The 13,006-nt window shown below is 33.5% G+C and overlaps 1 protein-coding gene across 6 annotated transcripts in view; it reads right to left on the bottom strand.

The window, feature by feature from the left end:
- The window catches only part of Cntn6 (contactin 6), a 338,831-nt gene that overhangs the window by 275,627 nt on the left and 50,198 nt on the right, over positions 1–13,006 (bottom strand). For 4 of the 6 annotated variants that reach the window (XM_087182026.1, XM_087182027.1, XM_087182028.1 and 1 more), the window contains exon 1: positions 1,358–1,490. Coding sequence is in view for 2 of the 6 variants with exons in the window: in XM_004854219.3 (XP_004854276.1) it covers positions 1,358–1,412 (55 nt within the window). In the remaining 4 variants the exon portion in view is untranslated. Of the gene's footprint in view, positions 1–1,357; positions 1,494–13,006 lie in introns of those variants that run through there. The other 2 variants (XM_004854219.3, XM_004854220.3) reach the window with 1 other exon arrangement.

The raw sequence follows: 13,006 nt of genomic DNA, 5'->3' as shown, positions 1-13,006 counted from the left end.
TTACAATTACTCTGTTTCTGGCTTGTCAGCTATTATTTTTATCCCTGTAGTTGTCCCACTATATTATTGTTTTGTTACAAATATATGAAAATATGAAGTGTTAATAGTAACCTCTCATCATACAGTTAGGGAGAAGGAGAATGATAAAGGGAGAAGGGCTTTTCTGGCAATCAGCTGATCTAATCATTATCCATGCTCTGTAACAACTTGAAAATTAAGAATAGAACTATGATCTGAATGACAGTGGTTGGTTATTTACAAAAGCAGTTACTATTACTCCCTTTACTATCTGCATACCCCTTCACAGTGTAACTGTGCAGCTCTTCTATCAGGAGATGGAAAATATTTCCACATCCGTTTAGTCTAGGTTGATCTTGTGACTTTCAGTGGTCAAAAAATGAGACAGAAATGACATGGTAGTTGTTCTAAGCATTGGCATCAAGAGACACTGAATTCTTGGATTTCTGGAACCCTAAGGAGCTATCATGTAAAACAACCCAGGCTCATGGAGGATGAAAGTCCATCTGAATCAAAGTCACAGCAGCCCAACTGTCTCTGCTGGGCATATTTTACCTAAATCTCTGATAACTCTAGCTGATCACAGAGGCAGTACACATGACCAAAATCCAAAGCTCAGTACAGTTGAGCACAACCTAAATTACTAGAAGACAGGCCTATCACTTAAATACATAGGTAATTGTTATTTTGATCCACTCTGATTCAAAAGCAGTTTATTACAAAGCAAAAGTTAATGGATACACAGCTATTGCTATATTAAGTGAAAGATAAGAACATGCTTTAGTCTCTTTTTAGTAACTGAAAAGGAATGAAAACATTTCTAAGGTCATTTTAAATTCTGGTGTAACATTCTATGCCAGTGACAGCGAACCTTTTAGTGCTTTTCCATGATACTAATAGCCTGTTGAGACACCCATGCCTTAGGTTCTCCACCACTGTTCTATACCATTTTGCCTCTATTTCAAAGTAGCATTTCTATAAAATAAGTCCTGAATTCTGAATACGTTTCCATTTTAGGTTTTTAAAGATGCCACTATAAATTAAATTTATAAATCTTCACTGCTTACTGATTATGTAATCATCTCATCACAATTTTACTCTTTGCATTTTTGACCATTTATAAATATAATAATGTTAGTTTCTGATGAAAGTAGTATTTGATGTATTTTTAAAGATGAAACTTTCTCTATATTCATCATAAAGGTAACCTTCAAAAGTCTATCACTTAGTCATTCAAATAACATAGGCATTGTGCACTTTAAAAATTGTTTCACTTCAAGAAAGAAATACAATGCCAATATACTTATCAAGCTAAACTCATAATAATAGAACACTTTACCTGCACAAGAGTTTATGAGTGGCAGCAGAATTACCAGTTTCCATAGCAACCTCATCTCCACTTTATGAGGTCAAAAATTTCTTCCATATAATCAGCAGGAATAAAAAGTCTATCTTCTAGTCTGTATTTTAAGAGTCTGAAAGAAAAAAATTTTCATGAAATCACAAATCTATAAACACCAGTATTTTAATATGTTTTGATTATTAGGAATTGATTCAATTTAACATTGAAATATCACTCAAAATAAAGCAATCCAAATGACTACCATATACATATATGTATGTGCCATATATATGTATGTTTTGGTTTATATTTTCATAATTTCAGTTCATATCTCAAACATATATGATATCTGTTGTTTCTGAGATTATTCAACTGAATGTATTCAATGAGGATTATAATTTTCATTAATTTTAAATTCAGTTGTTTAAAAATATTGAAGATAATAGAACATATTAAACTAACTTCCACAATTCTGTTGCTTGTTTATTATTTTATTTTTAGTTATTAAGCATAGGATATAATATTGTTCTATCACACACACATACATACTCACACATATATATTTTTTCTAAGTGTTTTTGTCACTATTATTGAAAACATTCATTAAGAAACATTATCTTTCCTAAAACATCAAACTAAAAATAATATTGTGCTACAAAATGCCTACAAGAAATACATTCTAGCAGTGAAATACATTTCTTCAGCTATCATGCATATGCTTTTCCAAAAGGGTTATATCATAATTTTCTCTAATTTTTCTTGACATTTAAGCTGCTCAAAGAAAAATAAAATCAAAGTTAAGTGTTAGTTTGGCCTTTACTTCAAGAAAGAAATCCGGTTTGTTCATAAAAATTCATAAACTTAAAAATAAGCTCATAATAAACTCAGAATAAACTCATCTAGGTTATATTGGATAATACTTCATCTCAAATGACAAGATCCCTTACAAACTTTTATTTTCATAGAAATAATTGCATTACAAGTTCAAATAACTTTTAAAAGTATGTGAATTTAAGTATATAGCTAGTAAATGATAAATATTTTGCAAATTTCTTATATTTTTTCCCTTTTATTAAAATGTTTGTGATATATAATAAATAAGTTCATTGTAGGGAATTGACACATGCATATATATATACACATACACATAGACACATATATATTTATATACATATATAACATATGTATATGTATCGCACCTTGATCATTTTTACTTCCCCTTCTCTTCCCTCTTATCACTCCCCATCCCCAGATTCCTTTTTAAAAATTCTGTATTTCTGCCTCTAGTCATGGAAACTTAAATGAAAAACACTGAATCAAATTAAACTTCTTTATAAAATTTAATCTAACTGCTTTCAAATTATAACAGTGGATAAAAATTACAATGAAAATAAACAATACTCAGGGCATTCTAATATATTGAGTTGATAATGTCCTTTCCTAAATATTCTCATATTTTACATTAGTTTCCATTCCTTTTCATACCACAGATGCTGTTTTAATGTCTTACATTTACATCATGTATCATTCTTGAATTCATCAACAAATATTTATTTATTGATGTATATTCTCCATCAAGCCATTACGCACTTAAGTGTAATTGGCAAACCCAAAACCATTTATCCCTGTTGTTGATTCTGGCTGTTTTTTCTTGTCTTGATGAAATAGCAAAATAAAATAAAACTCATAAACAAACACAAACAAAAACTTTACACACAGGTAAATAATTACTTGTATTAAGAGTAAGTAAGATAATACTCTATAAAGAAAAAAAATTTGAGCCCTATGAAATTTAGAGTGTGGTTCAGGTAGCATTTCTCCACTGAAGCTTAAAATATGAATAGCTCTTTGGAAGGCAAAGAGCCTGTGCACAAAAATGAAGAAGATAGAGTGGCAAGGATTGAGATAAGGATGAATGAATAATGGAAACAACATTCTAAACAAAAGATAAGGAGTATGCCTAGGTCCCAAGGCAGAACTGACTGCATCTTCAAAGACCTGGAAAAAGTCCAGTTTGATATTCATAGAGATAATGTTGAAGGAAGAGAAAGAGATTCAAACATGTAAGACTTGTAGTCTCTAAGAATGAGTACTGTAATTTCAGATTATAATTGAGGAATTTATGTAGGACAGGATCAAGGTTTAACTTACATCTTTAGCTGCTGTCCAGAAAGGAAGGGAGGGAGAAACAGGTAGAATTATGCCAATAAATTAAAGACTACTTTTGTAGTTCAAGAATGGGTTGATAACAGTTTTAACTAGAATAGCACTATTGAAAAAATTAAATCTCTGGATACTTTTCCTGCCTTGAATCTTTCTTCTTTCTATCTATTTCAATATCACCACCAACTTTTTCCTCCTAAAAAAAAAAAGATTTGGTTCAATTATGCCAGTATTCTGAAACTTTGAATCACACTCCGTTGCACAAACATCAAAACTCCTTGGAATGGTATTCAAGGCCATATATAAACTTCTAACCTTTTGGCAAGTAGCTTATTGACAAAATTTTCCAGGAACATGATGTCCTCCTTATTCACTCTGTACATGAATCATGTGTTATTTCCATATAGATGCTATGTAATTTGTACAGAAATCCTCCTTCAAAGCTGTGAAATAGTAACATGACCACAGATGCTTGTTTTCCCAGGACAATTTGCCTTTACTCAAATGTCATGACAGAATTATTAATAGCAGTCCTTTTACCAAAAAAGGGTCCAGTTTGCAAGATAAATTATATGATGCACTTATTTAATGAATATTTATCATTTTTCCCTACCTAATAATCTTGTCCTTTTCTTGTGATAAAAATTCTATGACTTTCTTTGAAGAATCATCTCCCTATATACCTTCAGTCCACATAACTGGAGTAGTATTTTCTCCATCTGCTTGGTCCAAAGAAAGACTTGGAACCTTTGATAGGTCTTTGTCAATTAACAATCAATTCCCATGGTTATAATATTTTCTAAAAGGATAAGTGTGTGACTTAATTGAAACTCATGACAATTAAAGTCAGAACATTTGTCAATATTATTAAGACAAAAGTATAAACTTTCCATTAAGTTATTATATTATCATGTTAATCTACTTAATAAGTGTTTTCATATTCTAGCATGATTCAGCTTGAAGTGGTGACTAAAAGCTCTCAATTCCCCATTGTGGGCAGTTTGCTAAATCTTCAGCCCAAATATTTCCTTCACTAGTCTCTAAGAATCTTTCGCTATAATGCGTATGTTTACAAGTATCAGAGACACCCAAATATCTAACAGCTCAAGGAACAATCCTTCTTCCTTAGGCTGGCAAGTTATTCAACATACACAATCTCACTTGTTCACTTTTCATACCCAAGTTTCTTCCAACAGCCCCAGCTTTCTGTTTTTCTATTCCTCAACACAATCTCCTGTGTGGCATTTCTTTCATTTGGAGGTATAAGAAAAGAGTTTTTCCTTTAACACATTTAAGTGTCATTGTGATTTGTTCTGACATCTAAGGATCCTGTGATTGGGCTGGGGGGTGTGGCTCAGTGATACAGTTGCCTGGCATGTGCAAGGCCACAGGATCAATCCCCAGTACTGCCAATAAACAAACCACTAAGCACCTATAATCATTCCTAATATCACAGAATTATGAAACAGTCAACCATGCCTAAAACCCTGGAACTCAAAAATGTATGAGACAATCAATAAATTTTCACTTAATCCAACCTGTGTTATGTTTCCTGGAACCAAAATAATTTGACTTCTACCTTTATTTTTTATCCTGAATTTACCTGAAATTTTTCCTAATGACTCTATAGCAAACTTCCATGTTGTAAACCCCTCGAGGAATGCACTTATCAATGGCTCCATTATATTGCCAGAGTTTTCATACTTTACCTTGAGAATCAACATTATGTGCCATACTTGCTCTAACAGTTGGTGTGATGTTTAATGCAGAGCTCTTCTTCAGTAGTGTGGGCTGGGATTAGATTTGGCAGTTGATTAGTAATGTGAGCTGAGCTTGTATGTGACACCTGAGCAGCCTTATTTCCTGGAGAAAAAGACTGAACTGGGAATTTAGACTTTGCTTCTACTGTTGTCTTTCTCTTAACTAGCTGAGTAGTACTGGATAATTCATTTATATTCATTTTCACTGTCACTTTACTCCTTCAAAGTTGAAGAGTTGGGCTTACAAATTATCTTTAAATTTCTTCTATCCCTAACATTCTAATGTTCAGTTGAGTACAATGGATAATATATACACAAATATTGATTGCTTAGGATCTGACTGCTTATCTGCATACTGTAATAAGGGCAAAGCCCAAAAGATATTTTATTTGACATTACTGTATAAAGCTAGCTGAAATAGCTAATATATATGCCTCAGATACCATTTGTAAAAGCTTAAATTGCCCAAGGAAGAAGAATACTCCTGTTCAATAAAAACAACCCAGATAAAAAAAGTCTGGTTATTTAGCCACAGCACACTAGGGCAGAATTATTCAGTGGTAAACTTTATGCTGGTCAAGGACATGCAACCTACTTAAAAGTTCTTGGGAGTCCAAAAGGGCATTAGCATTTAAGGCCAAATGGGCTAATAAAAGAAGGTTACTTATAAATGAAATTCTAGGAGCTCTAAAATAGTTTTATAAATGTATCACCAATATTTTGTTTTAGGTGAGATTTATAGACCACACAATCTTTTAAGTGCTATTTTGGCCGAGAGAAATGTGTGCATTGTTTCATACCATAAATACTAAATTTATTGTTCTATTATTCCTGGATGAATGTGATCTCCCATAGACCATATGTATTCATTTTTTTCCTCATGGAATTTCTCAGAGCAAAAGTAACAATTTCAAGTCCTTCAGAAATGGTTATGTAGCTTCCAGGGTCATGGCGCTGAAGTGAGTGTCCTGAGCACATTGCTGGGAGCCCCCCAGCATGTGGGACCACCTTCTGTGACTTCAACTGGCTGCATGCTGCATGAGAAGGACTCTGGGAGACTCTGAAGCCACGCAATGGGCAGAGAAGCTGAGCCGGTCCCAGCACCTAGAAGGAAGCTCCCCTGCCACCATCCTACGCTCCTAGGGCAGAGAAGGTGAGGTGGTCCCAGCACTCGGAAGGAAGCTCCCCTGCCACCATCCCTTGCTCCTAGGGCAGAGAAGGTGAGCGACGTGGGCACCAGAAGCACCTCCCTGCCGTGGAAATGAGAAGACATGTAAACAAGCCTCAAAAATAGACTTTCAGATCACCTACAGCAACCCCAAAGGGAAACAAGATGGAACAATCTGATACTCAACCACCTGGACTCTCTGAACTGGCAACAAAAGAAGATCTGGGAAAAATGAAACCAGAAATAATTACTCAGATAACAGCAAAGATTGTGCTCGTGGTGCAAGACATGATTAATAAATCTAGAGAGGACACAGATAAAAAAAATAAGAGGATCTGAGGAATATGATGGAATTCCAACATAGGAAACAAATGGAATCCATAAAACAGATACAAACAGATTTCCAGGAGATTAAAAACTCCATCGAAAGTCTGTGCAGCAGAATGAACCAATGTGAGGATAGAATTTCAGATATAGAAGAAAAGATTGCAATTAGTGACCAGGAAAAGAAAAATTGCTTTAAAATTGTAAGGGAACATGAGAAATCAATCCAGCAGCTTCTAGACAATGCAAAGAAGAATAACATAAGACTGACTGGAGTCAATGAAGAGGAGAGAGTGCAGATGACATAAAAAATCTCTTCACTGAAGTGATGGCAGAAAACTTCCCAAGCAGGAGAAAAGAACTTGACATACAGGTAAGTGAGGCATATAGGACTCCAACTAGCTTGGATCAAAAAAAATCTACACATAGGCATATAATAGTTAGGATTCCAGAAATCCAACAGAAGAACAAAATTCTACAAACAGTGAGAGAAAAGAAACAAATCACATACAAAGGAAAGCCCATTAGAATCACAGCAGACTCTCAATGCAAACCCTCAAGGCAAGAAGAGCTTGGAGTGATGTATTTCAAGCCCTAAATGAAAACAGCTTCCAACCCAGACTGATGTACCCTGCAAATCTATCTTTCAAAATTGATGGAGAAATAAGATACTTTCATGATAAAGAGCACCTCAGGAACTTCATGAATATCAAACTGGCACTCCAAAAAATTTTAGACAATACCCTAGGAAAAGACAATGAGGATCACAACCCCAGGAAGCCCAGCAGAATGAATCCATTGGGCGTGACAAATTAAACGCAAAGGGGGAGAATCCAACAAAAAGAAAAAGTCATGACAAGGCTTTTAAAACTTTGAACTTCATCTCCCTAATGAGTGTATAATTCAATCTTGTTTTTGTACTGATTAGTATTTTTCTAATTCTAGAGTTGCACACCTTTCCTTGTGCTGTACTGGCTATTTATCATCTTCTTGTGTTTCTTTTTAATTGGGTTGTCTATTAATGAGCTGTAAGAGTTCTTTATATATTCTGGTCATAGGTTATATGCATTGTAAATATGGTCTGTTTAAGGACTACTTTCCATTTTAATGATGTCATTTAAGGTTCTAAATTTTGATGGAATCTCATTTATCAATTTTTCTCTTTTACATATCATGTTTTTTGTATCCTAGGAAGTTGCCTACCCTAAATTCATAAACATTTTCCCTTATAATTTCTTCTTAAAGTTTTATACTTTTCGGCTTTCATATTTAGGTTCATAGATCCCTTCAAGTTATTTTTATGTATGGAAATAAAGGATTGGGATTAATTTTTTATATACAGATATCAGATGTTCTAGTGCCATTTGCTGAAAACACTATCTCTTCCTCAGCTATTGAATTGAGTTTATATTCTATAAAATGCTAATGTTAAATAATCTTTCAAAACTCAGTGGACCATATATGTGTGGTTCTATTTCTAGATTCTCTGTTTTTTTCCAATGATCTATATGTCTTTCCTTACCCCAACACTGCCTTGATTACTGTAGCTTTAGAAGAGGTCTTAAAATTAGGTACTAAACGTCTTCCAACACTGTTTTTTGTCTTTTTCTGTCTTTTTTTTTAAACTTTTCTAGGTCCTTTGTACTCCTACATATCTTTTACATTTCACTATCCATATCCAATTCTTCATTTATAGCATGTATACACAGACCCGAATTTTTATATATACCTTGTGTTTTCTAATCCTGCTAAATTCAAGTACAAGTTCTAGGGGCTCCTAGAGATTTCTTAGTATTTTCTCTGTAGATGATCATTTCATCTACATAAAAAGATTTTACTTCTGCCGTGCCAATCCTATCCTAGTTGTATCATTTTATTGCCAGACTGTTTTAGTGGGGCCTAGGTTTCAAAGTTTAATGGACAGATAAAGAGTAAGCATATCTGCCCTTGTTCTCCACCTTAAGGAGAAAGCATTGTATCTTCTCCATTCATATAAGGCTTTCTCACTGGAAGTATGGAGTACATGTCTTTAGTCTGTTGAGAAGGTTCTGTTCTACTTCTAGTCTCCTGATAGCTTTTACCATGAACAGCTGTAGAATTTAGTCCAATACTTTTTCTCCAACTAGTGACAGGATCATATGGCTTTTTCCTTTCCTCTGTTAAAATGATGACTTTTGGGGGTGGATCTTCCAATGCTGAACCAACACTGTCATCCCTATAATAAAACCACTTTCTACATCCTGCCAGATCTGACTTCTAATAGTTTGTTTTGTTAAACAAATTTCTGTCTATGTTCATACTTGTTTTTTCTATTATCTTTATCCAGTTTTAGGATTAGCACAATGTTGAGTTCCTAAAATGAGGGAAGAAGTGTTCCTTCTTTTTTGTGCTTTAATTGTTTGATATAATCTATCAGTTAAAATGTATATGAGCCTGCTGTTGTCATATAGGTAGGTTTTCAAGCTAGGAATATACTTTCTTTAATAGGTGCAATTCAAATTTTATATTTCCTCCAGAGTTAGTTTCATTAATTTGTCTTCCAAGGTACTTCTTAGAAGTTGTCAAATTTATTTCAAAAAAGATTTTTGTAATATGCTTTCTATATCCTTTTAAATTCTGTAAAATCTGTGGTAAGGTCTCCTAGATCTTGATATTGTAATTTAAAAAATGTATAATTGATATTGTGTAATAGGAAGAAAAAGTCTATAGGAGCAGGAGAAGTGGGAGGGGTAGGGGAAAGGACAAAAGGGAAAAGAAAAAATATGAGAAAAGGAAAAAAATGGAAAGAAAGTCTTTGCAAATAGGAAAGGGTGGAGGGGTTGAAGGGAGGGCAGGGGAATGGGGAAAAAAAAAAGAACCAAAATACTCATGTAATGGTACAAGATCCCAATGATGAATGTAAATGTACCAATAAACTTAATGGAAAAAAAAAAGAAATGGGTATGTAGAAGTCCACAATCCATTGCTTGCAAATAAAAGTTTCTAAGAGTTGAAATGTACATATAAATTTGGTGGCAAAAACTTTTCCCAAAACAATGTGTAATAGAATACAACTTTTTCCAACTTAGTAGGAATAATTCTATACTTCTGCTAAAGTGGAAATACTAGTTGATGAAGGAATATTGCCTATTGTGTCTAGGACAAACAAATATACTGTATATATACAGTATATATATATATTCAAATACAGATATAAATGTATATACATACATACATGCAAAGATAAACACACACACATATATGTACATTTGTACTGCCTTGCCTTTCTAAGATCTAAAAAATTAAAACAGAATCAGGAACTATAGCCCATAGGAAAAATTAGGCCCATCGCCCACCTTTGTAAATACTTTCATTAGATTCCATTATGCCTACTAATTTATGTACAGTCTATGACTTATTTTGTGCTACAAAGGCAGAGCTGAATAGTTCCACCAGAGTGTATACACCCTGTAAAACTGAAAATATTTACTATCTGAACCTTTATGGATTTGGAGGTTTGGAATTTCTTTTTTTGATGATCCCTTATCTAATGTATTTTAAACTCTAAAATGCATTTGATTGTAAGGATTTCAGTACAAAGATTACAGAACTGCACTATTCTAACCCCATGTATATGTACAACAGCAAGAATACAATTTGCTAAGTAGAAAAACATGGGATTTTGTATACTTATGTAGCTTCAGACTGTGAATCCTGTCTTAATATAACCTCTTCTAACCATGTGTATCCCTGCATCTAATCCCAACAAATACAATTTAGAAATCATTTATGTGACAGAGAAATCACTCTTGACACTAATTGTACTTAACACCAATGATTTCTTTATTTGGATCAAAATAATCACTTGTGTAAAACTAACAAAAACTATCTTTCAGTCTATCTCCTGACCGTAAATTCGTCTATCAGTGTATAAATGTGTACAATATCCAGTAAACCAGGAATGAGTATGAAAATTCAAATATTGGTTAGATATTGGGCAGCAGGGTGATTCTGGGAGTTTATTTCCATGTTACACTTTGGTATGCCCAGAAAGCATAGGGACCAATGGTAGTACTCAAAATGAGAGATGGCAACTATCTCTTTTTTACAAAGGAGTTTGTAAACTTTCCTTTGCAATGAAAACTAGGATAACTCTCTTGACTAAAAATGCAGAGTTGATGTACACACATAGCTCTGTAATAAATCTTTGAAAGGAGTTCATAAATGATTCTTATTGGTACTTATCAACTACACTTAACCTATAGGGAGTAGAAAATATGCTCTAAAATACTACATTGTAAGATAAGTGCCAGAAATGGAAAATTATTCTTGTCCAACACTCTCAATATAGTGATCCATAATTCCTGTAAATAATTCTAGGTGATACCAGTCCAGGTGATGGGGAAATATACATATTGATACACAGTGTTTATAGAAATATCAAGGTTGATTAAAAATCATACCTTATCATTATTTTCTTTGAAACATCTGAAATAATTTTCTCACATTACCAATAGCAAAAAGACTAAGTGGTTTTGATTTCTGTTCTAAATGCAGGGCAAGAGAATGGTCAATGAATGAATAATACTTTATAATATGGGTCTCCTTCTAATCGTGACACACTTGTGTTGCTTTCATATATCAGGAAAACTTTGCTGCAAGTGTGTGGCTTCTTTTAGGCTTTAATTTTTCCCTATTTATAGCAACACTGCTTTGGCACTAAAGAATTTCATAGATCAAGATCTATTTTCAGATAGCATGTTCATCATCAGAACAAATGTCCTCAGCACTAATTACCCTTTTGTTCTTAATTGACCAGTTAATTAACTGCACCAGATAAATTAAAAATCTCCAATTCACTTAATTAAGCTAGCTCCATTGTTTTATTTCAGTGTGATAAAAATCCACTGAAGGAAGAGAAGATTCTTATTAACTTTTACAACAGATTTCCAACCTCAGAATTCATGGAGTTATTTACTATCAACCTAAATCCATAATAAATTAAAATATAAAATATTTATGAACTGAAAAAATCTGTTATATACTAGGAAATCCCAACTGCCATTAAATTGGGCAAAGTAGCAAGATAAATTGTGCCATCATATTTTTTGTTTTCAGAATATAATGCCATCACTTAGATGATTGTTATGCCAACCTCTCAAAACAAACAGTCATAATAGATGATAGATTAGTAGAAAGATATAACACAATGTGTTTAATGTGATCATAGAAAAAACATTCGTTCTTTTCTTAGACATGGCCTGATCATATGTTAAGTCACTAACAGCATGAAATAAATGCAAATATGTTTGTTATGGAAATAAAGTTATTTCTACATTTTATTTTTTTATCAGAGAAAGCAAAATATACAATTCAGCTTAGTGATCAATACAGCCTTGTTCATATGTCTTTTGCTTGAGGCCATGAAGGCTTGCTGAAAGAGACCAGTATAAAGAAATGTTTTTTGAGGGTACTGAATAATATTTTCAATGAACTTCTGCATTGAAATGCGCTATTGACATACAGATGATTCAGTCCTGCCATTTAGTTCATAGCTGTGAAAACTGAAGTAAAGAGGCGATGAACAGTTATCATAATTCAGGTCATAACTCTGAATAAAACATGAGACTTGAATGCACACCTATCATTGAAGGTTCTCTCTACTTTGTTCCCATTTTGATCTGTGACATAAGCATAGCTCCAGCCTATTTGAGTGTCTATTTCTCTATCTGCAAACTGCAAGTAATTACATGTCATAGGCATATTCTCGGTATTTACAGTATGTTAATAAGAACAGGAAAATATAGGTAAGTAACACTGTATGGATCAGCTTTTTGTTACTGAGACAAACTACCTACTTAAAACAGAAAAGGTTTATTTTAGCTTACAATTTCAGAGGTTTCAGTCCATGGCTGGCCGAATTCATGGTAGAAACATTATGAAAAAGGGGCATAGCAAAGGAAAGCTGCTTACCTCATGTCAGCCAGAAAGCAGAGAGAAAGTGGACAAGCCAGAAGAAAGATATACCCTTAAAGGCATGCCTCTAGTGATCTAATTTCTCCAATCAGGTGCCACCTTCTAATAGGCCATTCAGATGAGTTTTCTTCCATGATTCATCCATTAATGAGGTCAAATTACTCATGATTCAATCACTTCTCCAGATCCCATATCTGAGTACTGGGAATCAAGCCCTCAATACATGAACTTTTGGTAGACACTTCATATTGAAACCATATCAGATATGATGATAGT

The sequence above is a fragment of the Heterocephalus glaber genome, unplaced genomic scaffold (genome assembly GCF_053883595.1).
Source record: "Heterocephalus glaber isolate CG9 unplaced genomic scaffold, H.glaber_assembly_v1.0 deba00001472, whole genome shotgun sequence".
NCBI lineage: Eukaryota > Metazoa > Chordata > Mammalia > Rodentia > Bathyergidae > Heterocephalus > Heterocephalus glaber.
Note: the sequence above shows the minus strand (reverse complement) of the source record. Positions and strands in the feature narration are given on the sequence as shown.